Source organism: Streptopelia decaocto (assembly GCF_964273445.1).
Source record: "Streptopelia decaocto genome assembly, chromosome: 5".
NCBI classification, from domain to species: domain Eukaryota; kingdom Metazoa; phylum Chordata; class Aves; order Columbiformes; family Columbidae; genus Streptopelia; species Streptopelia decaocto.
Genome location: NC_138659.1, coordinates 52,544,083 through 52,563,403, shown reverse-complemented (window position 1 = coordinate 52,563,403; position 19,321 = coordinate 52,544,083). Strand labels below are relative to the sequence as shown.

Sequence of the window (19,321 nt, the reverse complement as noted above, 5' to 3'; positions counted from 1 at the left end):
ATCAAATTTGAAAGTAATTTGCAGTGAAATTTGATGATTGCTGAAATCTCAATGTTGTACCAATAAGGGAGCTTTAAGTAATATTTTTTCCAATACTGCCTTGCAACCAGTGGGTGTTTGGCTTGTCATCCTATATTTTTGTTAGCATTGGCTGTACTATTAGGAAATGTTGAGGCAACAGCTTTAGTGATAATGGAATTCTTTCATGATGTTTAATCCTGCAGACCTTGCCTACAAATGGACTTTTGGCAGTTGCATTGGTCTGGAAGCAACAGTAACTATCATCTTGACAAAAAGGACATTATTTGTGCTGGTTAAAATTTTTCAAAAATCTCAGAACTACCGTTTTTAACATTAAATAAACATAAGAGTTGACAACTCTTGATTAAATTTTTAAGTTGTGTTTACATGCACGTAGTATAGTCAGGTGTGTGCTCATCTTTTCCTTTATGAAGTCAGACATGACAACTAAAACCTGTAAAATGTACATTGTGCTGATAAGAAATCCAGTAACATCTGGGCTTCTGTGATTTGTTTTTCCTGACTGTTTTGGATCTTGTTATAACACTGAGGTTGTGATGGTAATTAATTAACAATCTCTCCTTTTGGATGAAGATCAAGTAAATCTGTTACCTCCATCTTTGGTGCTATTCACCATGAGCTATTACTGCCGTGCCCATGGGCCTTACAAGAGGTAGAGTAAGTAAAGTAAAGGAAAAGCATCCATGTATTCATTAGAGAAGTCTTACCTGTTTTAAATCAGTTAATTTATATTAAGCTTTACATTTGAAAATGTAAATAAATAAATAAATAAACAAACAAACGGTAAATGTGTATGTCCAGCTGTGGATGCCTCTTATCTGATCAGAAAATCATCTCCTTCGCAGTTTCGGTGTCAGAACTGCTCATCTTCGCAAGTCTGCTCACAGGATGGCACTTTTTATCAGGTAAGAGGCACTCACAACTGTACATACTACAGTCATTAAGGTCCTGTTAGCACTTCAGTTGTGATCTAAGTTGTGGCGTTTTTATAATTCCTCACTACAAAGAGCTAAAACTCCATGAGCAAGGCCAAAGTGTTTTCATTCATTCAAAGAAGACTTTATTGAATGAATAAATATAATTCATTCAAAAGGTTTATGGGTTTCTTTTACTTTACATTAGGCTATTTATCTTTTTGATAGAGAGGTCTAATTCTGTAGGCTGGTTCTTGCATCAGTCTGGAAAGATGATCGACCTCTTCCCATCTCATCCTAACTAGTAGTGTTGGGCAGACACTGACAAGGGATCAAAACTGAAGAGTGTGAATCAAAAGAGACTACATGGGTTTCATCTCTTTATGGCAATTCATATATTCTTTTTAATGGATTAAAGAAATTTGTCTTTTTTTCTAATACTGTACTCCTTTCATATATTTTAAAATTAGGAATGGAATAATGCCTCATCTATAGAATGTAACAAACCGAAACATCCAGAACCTGCAAACTGCAGTTGATTTCTAAATTTCTTTGATCAAACTGGTTCATACCTATATGAAACAATATTTCCGTTTCCTCACTGGGAATTTTGGTTTTAATTACTTTCTAAAAGAAACTTTGGAAGTTTGAAATAATATTTTTGCTTGAGCAAAAAGTTAATGATAGAGGGTCACTCCCCACCATGGATGGGAGTGACCTACTGAAGTCACGCCCACTTTGATAGTTAGTATTGTTCCAGTATAGTGCATTTTATTTATACACTTGGTCTGTAATTCTCTTTGCAAAAATGCTGAGCCTCTCTGGTTTACATGGCAATTTCAGTGAGGTGACTGCTCTGTCTCTGCCTGTGTGCACTTCCAATTAGAGTACTTTTAGAGACAATTTATATAACCAAAGTGAAAAACATGAAATAGCATTTAAATAATATGGTAGTCATATCCTATGCAAAAAAATCAGAGACCAAATAATTTATGATACTGCAAATATGTGTTGGTTAATTGCACATACAGACTACACATGGTGCTCCCTGTCTTCCCTCCTAAATACTCCTGCTGTTGTTGAATATGTCTGGGTTTATATTTTGATTTCACTGCACTACTTTTTGTAAATCCCCAGCAAGTATGATCACATTTAGTTCTAGTGATCATTTCATTACCATGGTATGGAAAGTGTATTAACCTGTATAGGTCTCTGCAGTGGTATCTTTCTTTTTTGGTTACAGAAGTTCATCTGTATTGCATTTGAAGGATGTGGTAAAATATTTTTGGTTTTAGGAACAGCTTCTGTAGTAAGTCTTTATAAATCCAAATTTGTAATAAAAACAGACTTCAACTAGCTGTGTTCATCTCCCCTGTGGTGGAAAGGTAGTTAGGCACATACAGTTGCTGACACAATAAGATTTTCCTGATTTTTATGCTATCCAGTATCCTAATGAAGTTAAGAGGAAAATATCAGGCTTTACATAATGAATAAATAAGACACTCAGTAAAACAGAACTTCCAGCAACAACTGCCCAGGTGTTCCATGGCACTTTCTGGAAACCCACCCACTCTTGCCCCCTGTTCCACAAGAATTTTGTCCAATTCAGGGATCAAAGCAGTTGATTTGCCATTTTTTTTCTAGTAAGAACTAATAAAAATGTATCACTAGATGTGAAGTTGAGGAGTTTGGATTTGGGGGAGAAGTTAGCCCTCACCTCTCTGAAAATCGGCTGACAGCAATTTCATCTCTTTTTCTTTTTTTTTTTCCTTCTTTTTAATACCAGAGTAGCCTGGCTCCCATTAACTAGTGCTGACTACTAGTATAGCTATGGAGCCTCCCTACATAGAAGAGTAAAACCAAGTACATAATCCATAAATGGACTTTATTTTAGAAAGTATAAAATTTCAAGATTGTTTTTCCTCAAACACAGCAACACAGAAATAAGAGGAATTGTTTGAGCGCACAAAGTATATATGTCATAAATCACATAAATAATGAAATACATAAAAGCAGATACAGGGATTTTATATTAATGATGAATAACTACAACTAGCTGACTTGGAGATTAAATATAGATTTGGAGTAAAGGTATGGATTTAACCGTTGAAATGGATTCATGTAAATAGAACTGATTGGCATATACGTATGTCTTAGGGATAAGATCTGGCTATTCTTAAAGCAATCTGTACTTGCATTTTCTTTGTAAATTTTATGAATGACATCTTCATGTTTTCTTGTCTGTTTTTGTTGTTGTTTTTCTCTTGCTTTTGTTTTTAGTCTTACCCTATGGTACTTCAGTATCGACCTAGAATTGACTTCGGTTAGACCAAAGGGCCAGCTCCCACTGAGATGAATCCTGCACTATTTGTTTACCCATCGACAGATTGCACAATGAATGGATGTGCCTGGATTAGGGGGACACAAGCAGATTTTCAGCATGCAAATAAGGACATTGTCTTTCTTAAAACTGTCAGTTGCATCTCTGTTGTTTCTATTAGAGCAAGCCAAGTGCCATTCTGCTACTGAAATGTGCATAAGATATTTGTGTATCTTACGAGTGTGCTGCAAATCATAGCCAAAATCATGAAGTGTACAGTCAAAATTCAAAAACTATGGAATATTTTTGCTTGCGTGTTAGAAAATTTTCCTGGTCCTAATATTGATTACACTAGCAAAATGGCAGAGTGCTCATTCCGTGTGGTGTTGCAGATTCACACACTATTTTACCGAATATTGTTGTTTAAATCATAGAGTACTGTACAAATAACTAGGATTATACCTTGAAAATATTTTGTATAGAAAATATATTTAGAAAAGTGGTCATTGGGCCACTACCTTTTTCTGATAAGCTTCTCATGGGTCCAGGTATAGCTCACTCATGAGTGTGCAACAGTCCTTTTGCAGTGAATGAAGATTACTTACCCTTAACAAGAGATGTAGAATATGGTCATTCAAAGCAGCGATTTTAAATCTTCTAAATAGATTCTGCTAATATTACTTACAAGCATCGCAGCCTTTGTGATTGCACTTTTCTATGGTTTCCCTGAAGATGGGAATTTGGGGTACTAGCTATTGTTGGAAAACAGCTTCTGGTCAGATTACATTTCTTCTAATAAAGTCTTCATAATAATGAAGTTTAAAATAATGTAAATGGAACAAATAAATTTCACTATAAGTTTACAACCAAGGCAAAATTTTACATAATTGTTGCCTTTCAATTAAAAAATGCGCAGAAAACATTTCCTTTTAAGATTGATTGGAGGTGTAAAATATGCTAAGACAAAACCACTATATATCTTTAATTAGATTATATATCTCTTGTGACTATCTGGAGTTTAGAATCCATTATAGGAATTTTCATTAATTAAAGTCACATAATAAAATTATTTCCATAAAATTATAGGTAATGCAATACTGAAGATAAGCAGTCTGACCAAAATAATTGTTCAGGTCTTTTTCCCTAAGACCTGGTAGTGCTGGATAAAAAGTGATTGTTGCCTTAGGTATTGCAGGTGTAATGGTTCTAGTATAGAATGTTTATTGAGGTTTCTGGTAATGTTGCAGGGAGCGTAGTAATGCATATGTTTTCTGTAGTCTTCCATTGTCTTTGCTCTGCTTAAAAATCGGTTGAGTTTTTCATTTCAGTTTTTGTGAGGATAGTTATAGTTCAGTACCTTTATGTAATTTCTACTTAATACATGCCTAGTATTGTAGATAACTATTTACTTTCTTACGCCTTCTGCATACAGCAAAAAGGAACCAAATCAACTTTTCAGAAGCTACCTGTAGAGTGAACTAAACGTATTTAGATAAGACAAAGTAAAAATTCTATCTTGGGATCAAGTACGAAAGATAGATGCAAGACTCCTTTGTAAATTTTTGTTCATGTACATTGGTATGTTTCTGTAGGATAAATAAGCATGTTGTGGATTAAATCTGGCCCCTTTAATGTTAGTAGGAGTTCCAACATTGATGACTTGAGGAATCTAATACAGTTGGGTTGACTTCTATAATTGCACTCCAAAGCCCATATGACGTACAGAAATAAAGGTGCTGTCAGTAGCAGTCTGTTTAGGAAACCTGCCATTGCAGGTCAAGGTTGCACATATTGTGCAGATGCCAGTGAACCTGGGGAAGCAAAGCATTCAGGAACCTGCTGCTCCTTTCTTTAGGCACAGTGTGCTGACTGGTACAGGTGCTGGTTTGCCCATGCGGTAGATGGGAAGGGGTGCACGTGCTGGCTGCAGGAAGCGCTTGTCCTTTTGCCCACCCAGTTCGTGATGTGCTACTTGACAGAAACAAGAAGACACTCCAAGTAAGGAGGGCTCTTCTCTGCAGAGACTCTAGTGAAAAATAGTTTCTTTGTGTATATATTAATACAAGTCCTCCTCAAGGAGCAGCTTGGAAGAGCAGAGCATGCATTCTAATTGCCAATCATTGTTCTCTTTAGTATATGCAGTTGTTTTGTATGGTAGAAATAGGATATGAATTGTAAATACTTAGATGCACATACAAATGACACCTTACAGGTTTTATATATTTCACATGTTTTTATACCAGAATTTTCACTGTAGATTCACTTGCCTGTTTCGGTTTATCACAAAACTAATGGTAGTACTCTTAAGCATAATTTCTTCTTGGTTCAGGGGACAATTTTTTTCTCAACAATTGCACTTGCCATTTTGACAAGTTTGAACTTTTTTTAAAAAGAGAAGAATACATTATTTTTAATCCATTTTCAGTTACTTTACACAGAAGTTTGCATCCACCTGACAGAACCCCTGAAACGGGAGTGCTTTGTATTTGCTTCTGAATGACAACTAATAGAAGATTTGACTGTTTAATGACTTCCTGTATTCACAATTCAGAGAACCATGAATTCTCTTGATCAAAGTTGGACATTGGTTTAATTCAGGGTATTTTCTTGATGCAACTTGAAGCTAGATTACAGAAGGCAAATCTTCATTTGAAGCATGGGAGATACTGACAGATATGATTTAATGTTCCCAGAGGAGAATCATGGCATTAAATGCATATGATCTACCACCTACACTTCATGCATTTCTGATTTGATGGCACGGTGCCAGAGCGCTGTTATAGATTAATAGCTCTTGTAGCAGAGAAGTGCCAGTGAAATACATATCTTAACTGGGCAGCTTGTATAACACAGGCATTGCCTTTTTCACAGGAAATTTATCTTATGTATGATATGTATGTGCCATGTGTCTACAGATATGCATATTTAATTCATTTGTGCCAATTAAGAATATCTGAACAGCATAGGAATATCAGAATGCATGTACTGATTCCTGTGTGCCAAAGATGGGATAAAGTGTAATGAGTACCTAAGCATTCCACTAAAACTGCGCCATATGCCATCCTAGAGCAGGTTACTGTATAGAGTCTTTCTGAGCATTTCCATGACAAAGTGTTACCACTGCATGGTTGTAAAGAACAGGCATAAAAAATAAGGGTTGCTGCCACTGTGTTTCTATGGCTTTCCCATATTGGCAGTACCTAGCTGCAGAGGAATAAGACCTAAAAAATTCCACAATACTACCTAATCTTCCTGTTTCTTATTTAGCACATTTGGTGCTTTTTTTTTCTCCTGAAAGTGAAAAACTTGTATCTGCTTTTAACTCTAGTGTAACTCATTAATGAAAAGCATAGGCAATTTTTTGCTGAGCATAGCTGTATGCTGCATTTGTCTAGTAACAAACTGTAAGCCAGAACTTACAAGCGAGATCCTATAATAGCTCTAAACAATATGGAATTAGATGATTAATCAAGAAGTGTATCTTCCATCATGCATTACTATATTGCTTGTAGCTAAGGGCCTAGTCACATAAACATATCTTTTTATTTGGATGAAATACCAAATTAGATTATTACAATAATCTAAATGACTCATCACTATAGTAGGTACTGTTCACACGAAAGCTTCTGGAATTTGGGTATATTGTGCATACTCAGCCAGCCTGCAGTTATTATGCAAAAAAAAAATTCTAAAAAGTATTATTTTGACTTTACTTAAAATGTTATATAAAGCAAAGTGCCTGATTATTAATACAGAATACCTTTTAAGCCCATTATTAGCATTTGGCAGGGTAATATTTACTTCTATATTTTATCCATGGTCCTAGTATTTTCAGCAGGGCTTTTTCATAAACATGCTGTATTGAGAAGCTTTCTTTCATAGGAAACAAGCCGAAAATGAAATGTGTTGTTAGATAATTTCAAATTGAAAAGACCTATCTCAGTATGAAAATAATTAATTTTATGTCGAAATTATTTCATTTTCCGCCTGAGGAACCCTTGAATTCTGAAGCTTGGTCTTTTTTCTCCTTAGGCCCCAACAATTTGACTTTAATTTTCTCTTCTGCAGTTAGTGAAAATGGTTCTAGTTTATCTGTAAGAGAAAAGAGATTAATCACATTACCTTTAGATACAAGTTAGGCTCTTGTTCTCCACTGCAGACAAAGTGATGGTCCAGAGTTCCATCTTATCTCCCCCATGTATAATTGTTAGACATGACTTTGTGAGAGAAGTAAGCAATTTTTCCTTTTCTGCTGTTTTCTAAAATAGGCCAGAGTTTAGTCCTATAATTGAGCCAATCATTGAGTTGTATTATTCCATTTTTAGGTTTTTTACATTTTCATGTCACTGAAGATGCCAAGAGGCATTCACCCCCCAGAAAAAATATTCTTGGAAGGACTTGCACCAAAATGAATAGCATCCAGCTCAGCCAGGTAGAACATGTGGTAGAAATACTAGAGAACAGACAGTTGTTCAAAGCCAGGCTTAAGTCTCAAATAGATTGAACCCTGTTTATAGAGGGGCTACATAAAATACTGGTCAATTGCATGGACTGATCCAACTCATTTTTAATCCTGGAAAAGACCAAAGGCAGTAAAGACTTGAATGCCTATCCACAGCAAATATATATACCCAGAATTGCTTAAATCAAGAGCTTGGTCCAGTTTCTTCACTTAACCTAGAAAGGTTGAAGACATCTATTTGATTTCATCATGCATGTATCTTGCAGGATATTCCCCTTTTGTTTTACTTTGTGTTGTTATTTTATTATTTGTCTCAGTTAAAATGTTTGTTCAGGCACCCTCTATCATGTAATTCTGGGTTCTTACACATCCTTTGCACATTCTCATACCCCACCCCAATTCATGCCTAACATGTAGGAACATTGAGGAGTTACAAAGGAGAAATTGCACATGAGGGATCAGCTCATAGGTTTGGTTTATCAGGCAGTTCTCTTGGATTTCAGCAAAGTTTTCAGAGTTGTGCATTTTGAACCAATTGGAACAAGGTAATACTTCCACAAGGTGTTCAGTTAAAGATACTTGTTTGAAGAAGGATTGAAGCCTACCGGGGCATGTTCCAGGATGAATTCCAGGACACAGGGGCATTGATTCACCCTAAAGGAAATGTGAAAATCTTCCAGCTGCTCATTTACCACTAGTTTTATCACATATGGGCAGTCTGGTCTTCAGACTTCAGCTGACACATCCTTTTACAGGAATGTCCTCCAAAAGATGATCTTATAATGGTAATACATATTTATTCATATGCAGATCTACCTGTTGATGTATTTTTTCTCTTTTTAAAACTACTGTCTACACCGTTTGTAGGTCAGATTAAAACATCAGATTCCAGAATAGGAAGTTGATTAATTGACGAATTCCTGACAGATTCTTCCATCAAGGGTATGTGCCATAAATCATCTTTTGAATTCAGGTAGCTTGCTACTACAGTTGAGTAAGGACGTTGTTTCATTCTCTAGTAAGTGATTTAGATGCGTACAGTTCTGGAGTGTGGCAGTGCAAGGGAGGAGCTCTGCAGACGGGTGGGAAGACCCAGTTCTGTGGGCTCAGGATGGAGGAGACATTCGGGAGTTGAAGATGTTTACAAGTGGAAGTTTTTGTAATTACATTAATTTTAACCAAAGAGAGGCATTAGTTAGACTCTGCATCTTTATCTGAGCCATTAGGCGTACTTTTCTTTGAAGTAGCTTTCACGTATATTTTTAGCAAATCCTTCTAACTAGGTTTAATAATGTGTCAGTTGACAGGATGAGGTGAACAGAAGTAGTTACTGTGTGTTTTCCTTTTTCCTCATGATAATGAGTGAAAAGCAAAGTAAAAGTTGAGAGTAGGTTGCTATACAATATACAAAATTGCAGCAAGAGTGAAGCATTTGTGCTGCTAGTTAACACACTGAGGTTTGTATTACAAATGAAGTTATAGTAAAGATATTTATTAGCAAAGTGTGAGGCACATACGGTATGATGGTATTCCACTCCTAAAATTCTGGTTTGTATTATACTGAGTATAGCAGACATTGTTGCTGTTGTCTCCTGATTCTGATGCGGTAAAAAGAAAATTGTTCCCTTTTTACTGAAAAATGTCACATACTAATTGCTTTAAAATTACTCTTTGTTGTCAGATATTTAGTTTGTTCATAAAAAAAAAAGAAAAAAAAAAAAAAAAAACAACTATTTTTATGGATAATCTGATTGCCTAATAGTTTTAAGGGACCTATTTAATACCAAAGGTAAAGCCACCCAGAAACTGCCTTGGACTAAGGCAGTGACACTTTCCTGGAGTACAGTAGTCAAGAGTTACACCTGGAATCAGTCAAGCAGAACTTAACTAGTGGTAGCTGTCTGGGTCACCAAACCAAACGATTAGGCACACATAACAGTTTACAAAGCAAAACAGAAAAGGAAAAAAACCAACAGGAGTAGCATAAAGGTTGAGTTAACAGACCTAGAGTAGCTCTTCGAGTCACAGCTCATGTTCACGAAGAAAAGCACAAAGGCTTGTATTGCTGATGGGTCTGCTATACCTGGCCTGTGAACTCAAAAACTTCAGTGTGCTGTCAGTCCTGTAAACCTTCCAAAGCACAAAATAGTTACCAAGTGACTTTTGGGGTTTCTAGTTGTAGCTCAGTGATATTTTGGAGGGTGGAGAGGGCAGACTTGGAGGATAATGAGAAGATATTGAGTATGTTTTACAAATTTTTATAGATATTTTTTTAGTAAATGGCATTGCTGTCCTTGGTGTGAGACTATTGATTAGCAAGAAGTGGATTATTTTATTTGTGCAGTATAAAATAGAAAGAATAAAGAAATCCAAGTATCTTGATTTCCAGGATAGTGATTAACTAAACCGGAAAGTAATAGGACAATTTAATTATTTAGCTGACTGAAATAGTTCATTCTAAAACCTTACTGATCATATTTTTTTTCTCAAGTACAAGCTGCTTAGAATAAACCTGAAGCAATGCATCATTTTTTCCCTTATTGCAGACTTAACTCTTGAAAGGAAAATATTTTGTGGTTTTTAAATTTAATGCAAAGCCTGAATTGTTGGATGTTCCAGGCTACTGAATAGATGATGTAGAGTTACTCTCAATGTACTTTTTTTTTGGGATGGGGGCCTAAGTGTCCTTATAAAAGCTGTGATCCAAGTTATGATAAGAAAGGAGCCTATGGTGAGCAGTAATCATGTTCTAATGCTTCCTTGCATTTGACCAGTAGTTACCAGTTCTTAATATAACAGCCCTCACAGTACTTAGGAGCTCATAGAATATATTGTGATGTTATGTTGCTAATTTGTTTTAAAATGTAAAATGTGTTAAGCTTTTTGTCAAAAGTGATAACATCATATTACAAATAAACCTTTTTGTGGTTGTAAAATATAGCTTTTAAGTCATTCAAATTGAAGTGAAAAAAAAAGAACAGGTCATTGTTAATGACAGTCTATCCTACTATTAAGAATATATGTATTTTTGTAAAGGAAAAGCACTTGTAGATATTTAATCAGTCCAATATCTATCTATGTTAATGTTTTGGAAAAAAAATAAAAAACAAAATGCTGCTTAGAGAATCACTTACATATTTTCATTTTTTGTGCTCAAATGCATTTTCTGTTGATTTATGGAATGTTTTTTCTGTGTGAAGCTGTATAGTTAGTGCAGCTGGGCTAAATGCATTTCTTAAGTTAATCAGTTGTATCTGTATGATAATATGTTTTCTATCTGGTCAGAAAGCTGATTGAAAATCATTAGACTGGTGGTGCTGTTTTTCATCTTTGATATTAGCTTCATCCATATTTCTACTTCATAATAATTATAAAAAAAAATAATCTTTTGCAGTGTTTGTGTTTTAAGTGATGGTTTAGGGTATATTTGGTTATTCAGTTGTATCTCATTATACCTATAAATATTTTTGCAAAATAATGACTAAGTTTTACATACAGTATTTAAAAAACACTATCCCAGATGAAAAAGTGTGCCAGATTAGTCAAGTTTAATATTTGCTTTCCTCCAATGGAAACTACTGATGGGTACATGCCTGGAACATGCATCACTCAAGTTTCTAAGCATTTGTACAAATAGTACTTTTAAATTCAGAATAACCCATTTCTTGTAATATTTTTTGGCTATTTGAAACCTCACTCAACTGTATTTGAATTCAACATAGTGAATTAACACGGTTTCAGAGGAAAAAAAAAAGAAAACAGTAAAGCAAATCATTTTATTAAATAGAGGGGCAACCACATTTATTTGTAGTTATTATTGTACATTCCAAAATCTATTATTTCAGTGGCATTCTACAGGCATCTACTCTGTGGGCCTGATGCTGAGTTAAGCTCTTCAGCCTGACCTCAGTGGAGCTACTTTGTTTAAATACCTTTGTCACTGAGAATTAACCCAGACTTCCCACTTCCACACTGAATTTCCATTCACAGGTGGTCAATATTGTTTAAATTTAATCTTACTATATTAACCTTTCCATAAGTAAGTAAGTAAGTGTTGCAACATCAAGTGTGTACACTAGCAGTAGAATTCCAGTAGTGTTATAAACTTAGCTGAGGAAATACTTACATAATTGTCAAATTCAGGGAGAATTTCACTCAGAATATGAACATGTGTAATGCCACTATCTCATTAATGTGCACACTTCACAAAGATTTGTTAGTGATCAGGTTTTGATGTAGTTTGTTATTTGAATATTGTCCATTTTCATAATTTTTGTGAGGAGCTGATTTCTGTATTAGTTCATTGGGGTTTAACATGTCAGGGTCTACAAAGCAGCATTTTAAAAACTTAAATCCATTTGCGCTATGAGTGCAACACCAGCATTGCAGTCTTATAGCTTCTAAAGAACCAAATATGTTGTGTTTTGAAGTATTTAGAAAAACACTGTAAAGTTCACCCAGTTCTACCAAAGGAATGTTTGTTGGTTTGGTTTTTTTTTTAATGTGTGCTAAAATCCTTAGAAGTGGAGTGTGGCCCTGGAAAAACGAGAAACCTCTGAGTTAGCGCTAGTGAGCAATTTTTCAATTGGGGAGGGAAATGCTGGTACTATGGGTTTTCTGGCAAAACTCCATGGTCCTGCCTCTTGGTACAGAGTGAAGTGTGCCTCTTTGAAGCTCCATCAACATTTGTAAGCAAGATTTATTTTGGAACAACAGCTCATGCAAACTCTGTAAATTGACCTTTGAGAATCTTGTGTGTAAATGTATCTGACATGTAATGATCTTTCTAATTATGTAACTACCTGTATGGCTCAGTACCAGTGATGTTAAATTGAGTGCTTCATGCTAATGTCAGTGATGTCCACAGCACCTTTATAACAGCTGATAACAAATGACTATTTGGTCTGACCCGTATGCTGCAAGATGCCTCTAGCCCAGTTGGATTAATTTTATGAAAAATCTAGATGAGCAAGAAGTATAACTAATCTGCTTACTAGCACTGAATTGCTCCTTTCTCAAAGCAATAAATATATTCATGTTGTAACATCTGTTGTGCAGCCTACAATATGAGTTGTTTTGTTGCATTGTTTCTATATAATTTATTTTGTGCAATAAAAAAAATCTATGGTTTTATCTGATTTCTCTCTAGTTTGTAATAATGTTTGAATTAAAACATTTACTAGCTTTATATCTTAATCATGCAAGCATACTGTCAGCTCACAAAAATGCACAGTAGAGATGGAATGCAGTAATATTTTGCCTCAAAGAAAAATCATAAGGTACTCACATGGCCTAATTTTTTTCTCGTTATTGTTGTGAGAGGGTTATCATTAATTTTCATGGGTGCAAAGCCTGCCTAACACTAACGTTGAATGTATTTGGCACCCCATTAGTAAAATATAAGCAGATGGATTACACAGTGTGACTGTGTTATTTGAGGCTTTTTTTAAAAAGTATGTTTCTTTGCTTAACAATGCCAGAGAGCTTCTGCCACAGTTTTTTTAAAACCTAATTCCACTGCTTTTCATCATGTCAGATTTATTTTTTCCTTTTTGTTCTCTCCCTTTTTGATGTTTTTCTGAGTTAATAGGGTTACAGTAGTATTTATTGTACTGTCCACTTCTGATTACCCTTTATTATGTTGTTGGGGTTTTTTAACTCTAAGGTAATGCAAAATGTGTATGCAAATTAGAAGCTAGAAGATAACATTATAAATGAGCCCTTTGTGTGAACTAGCTGTCTTCATATTATATACTGGGTCATTGCAAACAAAACAATGGTGAGGTGTTATTCAAGAAAACTCATACCTTTTATCTGAGATGCTGCTGTGAAACTTGCAATGCCACCACATGAGATCTGAAATGTAGTTCAGATTTGGAAATGACAGAAAGGATTGCTGATTAAACTAAAACGTCCTGAGACAAATAGCATTTTGCAACCTCTTGTAAAAGTCTAGATTCTAGCAGAAGAAGATAACTGTTGCTTGTGAACACAAAATGTGAAGGTATGTCTAGTATATTGCAAGATGTACATATGATTAAATGAAATGTGTTTTCTGCGGGAGTTGTTAGTAATGTTGCAGTTTCCTGATAGGCAAGGAGCAGTCAGGTGGCACCACTGGCTGCTCTGTAACCTGCACAGCAGCAGCAGTTGCAGCCTCGCTGGCATTCTTTGAACCCTTCTCATGTTGCATATTTGACCTCCAGATTTGTAAAAGGTCATAGACTAATACTTTCCTTTCTTCTAAAAATGTTCTTGAGACTTAGAGTCATTTGTTGGGATTAAAAAAAAAAAAAATGCTACTACATTCTTTATAAAACAGAAATTGAATCATATTTAAGTGTAAAGTTCTGCTCCTACTTAGGGACCAATGGTTTCTTAAGCAAGATGTCCATTAAAAATGTTGGTGCTTAATTTATTAAGTTATTTTAAAGAATTACTTTCTTTCAGGTAGCTAAAAAGAGAATCATTGTGGGGCAAAAACATGCACAGGACTACTAACAAATGCCTGATCAGTGATAAACCTGAATTATGTTTTATAGAAGGAGGAAGGTAGGTGGTATATAAACAGCTATTTACATCAGGGGCACAGGATATGAATTTCCCTGCTAGAACTGTGATTCAAATTGTTTTCTCTCCTCTTTTATTCCAGAGGAGAATATGCTATGCAACATCATTCTAGGCAAGAGTAATGTTTTTCAAAATAAAAGTGATTTAGAAATCTAGTTTTCATTAAAGAAACAGAAATGTGCTGGCAGTGTGTAATATGAGCACCTCATTCCAGTGGCAGACTTCCAACATCTTCATTTGGATAGAAGACTGCTGCATTCATAATTCATAAAAGCATTGGCATCTATCCCATTAAACTAACACAGGAAAACATTCTTATATTCAAAAACACTCTGTCTGCCTTTTCTAAACTATTTATAGGTAAAGTTCTGTCCTTTCCTGCAGTACACAAATAACTACAGTGCATTTATAGATATGGAAAATAATTACAATAATGAACCTATTCTTAAGAAAAGCTGTACTTAACACCAGTTTTGGGGTCATTTTAAATTCCTTGGGTTTAATTTCATCCACTAGTGATTGAAGATGCATGACATGTATGTATCAGTGCCCCTGCAGACTTGCAGTCCTGCTGCCAGTAGCCTCTACAGATTTTAATGACCCAGTACATCTGTGTAACTGGCAGGGCTTGTTACTGGCCAGTATTCTTACTTTAATTTTTCTGTTCCTGTCTTTCGCCAAGTGGTATGTTTAATCATGATGACTTCCTAAAGGTGTTTTGTTGCTATGCTTCTCCCTATAAACTACTAGAAGTGATGCAAATGTAAAGAGACTACTCTATATGCTCATCTTGTCCTTACGCTGCACCCCACATCAAGATTTCTGAAGATCTTAAAAAGTAGGCTCAGGGAGTTCTCTGCTGCTCCTGTGCTTTGCTAGTTTATGTTAAATTTGTAAACAAGCTTATCACTCATGAAGAGCTCCCAGCAGAAAAATGGCTTTGAACAGCAGATCTAATGGCCTCTTCTGAAACAGGTAATTCATGACTCATGCTAAGAAATAAATTATTTACTTGTGGATGTAAGGGGCTACTTGTTTAATTCCACGGGACTCACAAAATTCAACACAGTAACTTGATTCTGGTTCATGTGAACAATTTGACAGTCACCAGCCTTGATATAAAAGAATTTTATCACTGCAAAAAATGTCCCTTGTTCTAGTTTACATCTAAGAAGTGCTAGTGTAGCTGAAAATAATGGATTTCCTAATATTTATTGTAAAACCTACTATATAGGATTGTGTATAGACTATGTCCGAGCTTTTATACTGCATATATTAAATAGTTCCATAGATTTTCTATGGTACAGCATCCAGAATTGACTGTCTGGACACCATTCATTTTCCCTAAGTTCTAGAATGTATTTGAGTCCATTAGAAGGGAAGGAGAAAGGGATATACTTCCTATGGGTATCCCTTGGAAGTAAACAGCATCCAGAATAGCACCTGCATTATTATGCATATTCTTTTTCTCCAGGGTTGATTGCATTATAACATTAAACAGCAATTTCATGGACTTCTTCTATAACCTTGTCTTTCTGCAAATGTTCAGCTCAGATTGTTCTCTGGTAATGAAAATCCCGGGAACAAGAAGGGGGAAAAAAGCATGGATCTGTACAGGTAAATTGTTCGGTAACTTGCAGCAGTCAACTTACCCCCTCTTTTCATGTTCTGTTGATTGCCAGAATATTTCTTAGAGTGAAAAGCTGCTTCCAGAGTACCTTACAAATAAATGGAAGAACATTGCTATCTGCTTGAGGTAAGGAACATGTAACTTGTTTTTCAATTTTTGAATAATTGCTATTTCGAAGAGGTGTCTGGCTAATACTTTCAGAGGATGAATGTGCATGTTCAGACCATTACCTATCTAACCTGACATTTTTTTATTTATTCACAGATAGACAAAATCAAAAATGTTTGGTCATTGTGACAGCCTAGTGGAAATTTGTGCTAACACAAGAACAAATAAATAAATAAATAATACTATAACTTAGAGAAGTTATACTATGAAGGATAAAATCTGCGCTGTTCTTGTTTTCAACCAAACGCTGCTATAATAATTTCATTTTCTATACTTACTATGAAAACCACAGGGAATTATATTGCAGCATGATAACAGCATGAAACCAAAGACATGTAATGTAGATGCCTGAGCATAGGAAAAGGCAAGTTCTTAAACAGTGCTCACATGTGTAACATGCAACAGGTGTACATAGGATTTTAGTGATGCTGTTGTGGAAATATGAATTTGCCTTCTGGTAACATGTTCTTCAGTTGTTTTACAGATTGTATCTGAAACAAGAAAATCACCTGGAAAAGAGATGCCTACCACATCAAAGGAATCCAAAGTGCTTTGTAGGTCATGTATTTAAAACATACACATGCAGGAGTGCTTTGCCATGGCAACGTGGTTATAGGTGAAAGTAGACTAGAGAAACTTAGCTCAAGAAATAATACTACATTCAGCTGCAACTGCAAGATAACTTTTCAAGGTAACAATAACATGAAATCAGAATGCATCCTGAAATCTGTTCAGGTCTGTCCCCTGGCTTTGGAGAAAAGTGCCCAGAAAAACCCTTTCAGTGACCACACATGGTGAACTGCTCACCATCTGCGTTCAGCCTCAAAACACTCATTTCTGCCTGCAGCTCCTGGCCAAGACCTACTCTATGGCAAATAAATTCTCAGGATTAAACATTTCTTTCATCAGGAAACAGATTAAGATGCTTTGTCACTATGAGCCCTAATATAGGCTCATTTCCCAACGTGAGGAAAGTACAATAATCACTGCTTAAAGAAGCTGAAGAGATGCTAAACTCTTCTAAGTTCCTCATAACATCTGCTGGATTTTTTGAAGGGGATGGACATGGTAGGAGAGACTACTCTTTCCAAGGGAGAGGGCTGTGTGCTAGTTTTCTTCACTCTGAGGTCATCTACTGCTAGTCACAGGAGGAGCCTGGCTAAAGCCAAAGTTGAATAACCTGTAAGAAATTCAGCCTTCAGCTCTCGTAATTCGCAGCTCTTTCAATTGCACAACAGCAGGTGGGGCCAAGAATTACCAAATATGTAGCATCAAAGATAACACCATGAGGACGAAATTGGTCAGCGTGCCAGCACAAGGCAATACCGGGCAGCCACCCCACAGAGCAGCAACGAGGCAACCACTTGAGTGCCAGCACAGTTGCTGCATTGGTACAGCGCTGTCCAAACTGTTGACAGCTCCGTGCAATGAGTGTGGAAACTGGCAGCAGATAGGCACTGGCTGTGGGTTTTAGGCGAAGTACAAGCTTGAGTCATTGCTAGCCAGGCTACCTTTATGCTATGCTCCATTGTGCACAGTATGTTTGTCCATGGGGTATATATAAAACACTGTATTTCCAAGTATGTTATCTTTCACCAACAAATACATTTTTAATATCACCCATCTTAACTGCTGCCAAGCCATGCCTCAAGTTAAAATAGGTGACCAGCAGGTATGACTGTTTCTTAAATGTCCTCACATTTTACTACTAGGAAGTTTAGAGTTAGTTCCAGGTGCTCTTAGTGTTGAGTTACTAAAGAATTTGAAGGGCATCCTAGAGCCTTACCATAGAATTACAGACAGAAAAAAAGGTGTCCTAGCTATGGCAGGAGAGAGGAGGCTTCTTGGTGTGGCCATCAAGCTGATACTGAGGTTGTGAAATGTAGTGCAAGACTCAGTCTGTGAATTCACAGGTTTCTTTTTACTAAATACTTTGGGAGCACAGGTCATGGGAAAGGAAAGCTACCTGTTGTGAAGCAGCTATGTTGTCCAGTCTGCTTTTATTTGCCCACAAGCAACCACTGGAATAAGAATATTTATTTGGGAGTGGTAGTGGTGGAAAATAATGTGGTAAGGATTGCATCGTTGTGAATATAAATTATATAAATTTATAAATATAAAAACATTTCTGTGAGAAAGTAAGCACTAGATAGGGCTTCATACTATTAATAGCTTCTAAGAAAAGATACCATGTCCCAAGAGTAAAAGCATAGTGGGTTGTCGCCAGCTGCTAAGAGAACTTATCTAAATGTAGTCCCCACAGAGGGTGACGGTTGTTTCCATCTATTCTGAGAGTCAAATGTGTTTTTTCCACTTCAGTACAGGACCAATCATACACATCTCTAGAAGCCTACAGGTACAAGCACCTCTAATGCAACAGACCACAAGGCACATATACACTTTGAATTTGAGGAGCTGAAGATAAACAGAATTTATATCTCTTCATGCATCAGTAACATTTAGAAAAGGAGGAGAAATCCAGCTTTGGTGAATGATAAGCTGTGAAGGTTGCATTAAGAATGCTCAGTGTCACAGATCCCCTCCAAGCAGCACTTCAGATGCTCCAGTTCTGCTTCTACAAAATTCATAGAGAGAGGTGGTAAGAAGATTTCTTCTGACTTCCATATGTGAGCAAGCCAGCAATGCCCAGATGCCAGAGCAATTCTGAGTAAGAACGGGGAGCACCAACACAATACAGCTGATTGCTACCAGCAGAGCAATGCGGATGTGTGCTAGACCCACGTTCAGAGTGGGACATGGAGAAAACAGAGGTAGAATGGAAAGGTTCCCCCATGGCTCTCCAGAATCAAATGGCTCACAGCTTGTTTAGCTTTCACCCACACCCAGTGCTTTTGTAAAGGGTGAAATCCATATGGAGAGTTTGTGCTTTTCATTCAAAGAAAAATTACTTTTTGACAATTTCCCAAAAGCCCCAGACATTTCCTTTTCTAAATTTAGTGGTAAAACCCAATACTGGAAGGCCATAAGGCAACTTTGTACCTTAGCACTGAGAGACCTTCAGCAGCAAGGAGAGACTGCGAATGTGACAGCAGCAAAAGAAGAGGGTTCAGTGATTGGAAAATATCTTATTAAACAGAAAAAAATACAGAATATTTCAAAAATATCTCACTGTATTGTAGATCAAAGTAGAAGCCAAAGAAAGCAGAATTTAAAAAAAAAAAAGGCTTTCTAGATGTTCTCCATGTTCATTAATA

At 36.1% G+C, this 19,321-nt stretch overlaps 1 protein-coding gene across 6 annotated transcripts in view; it reads left to right on the top strand.

Moving 5' to 3' along the window:
- Positions 1-12,876, top strand: part of PCGF5 (polycomb group ring finger 5) — a 70,270-nt gene extending 57,394 nt beyond the window's left edge. For 4 of the 6 annotated variants that reach the window (XM_082052628.1, XM_082052627.1, XM_082052626.1 and 1 more), the window contains exons 9-10: positions 888-947; positions 3,237-12,876. In XM_082052628.1, the coding sequence (XP_081908754.1) occupies positions 888-947; positions 3,237-3,284 (108 nt within the window). In that variant the 3' untranslated portion in view covers positions 3,285-12,876. The other 2 variants (XM_082052632.1, XM_082052631.1) reach the window with 2 other exon arrangements.
- The last annotated feature ends 6,445 nt before the right edge of the window (positions 12,877-19,321 follow it).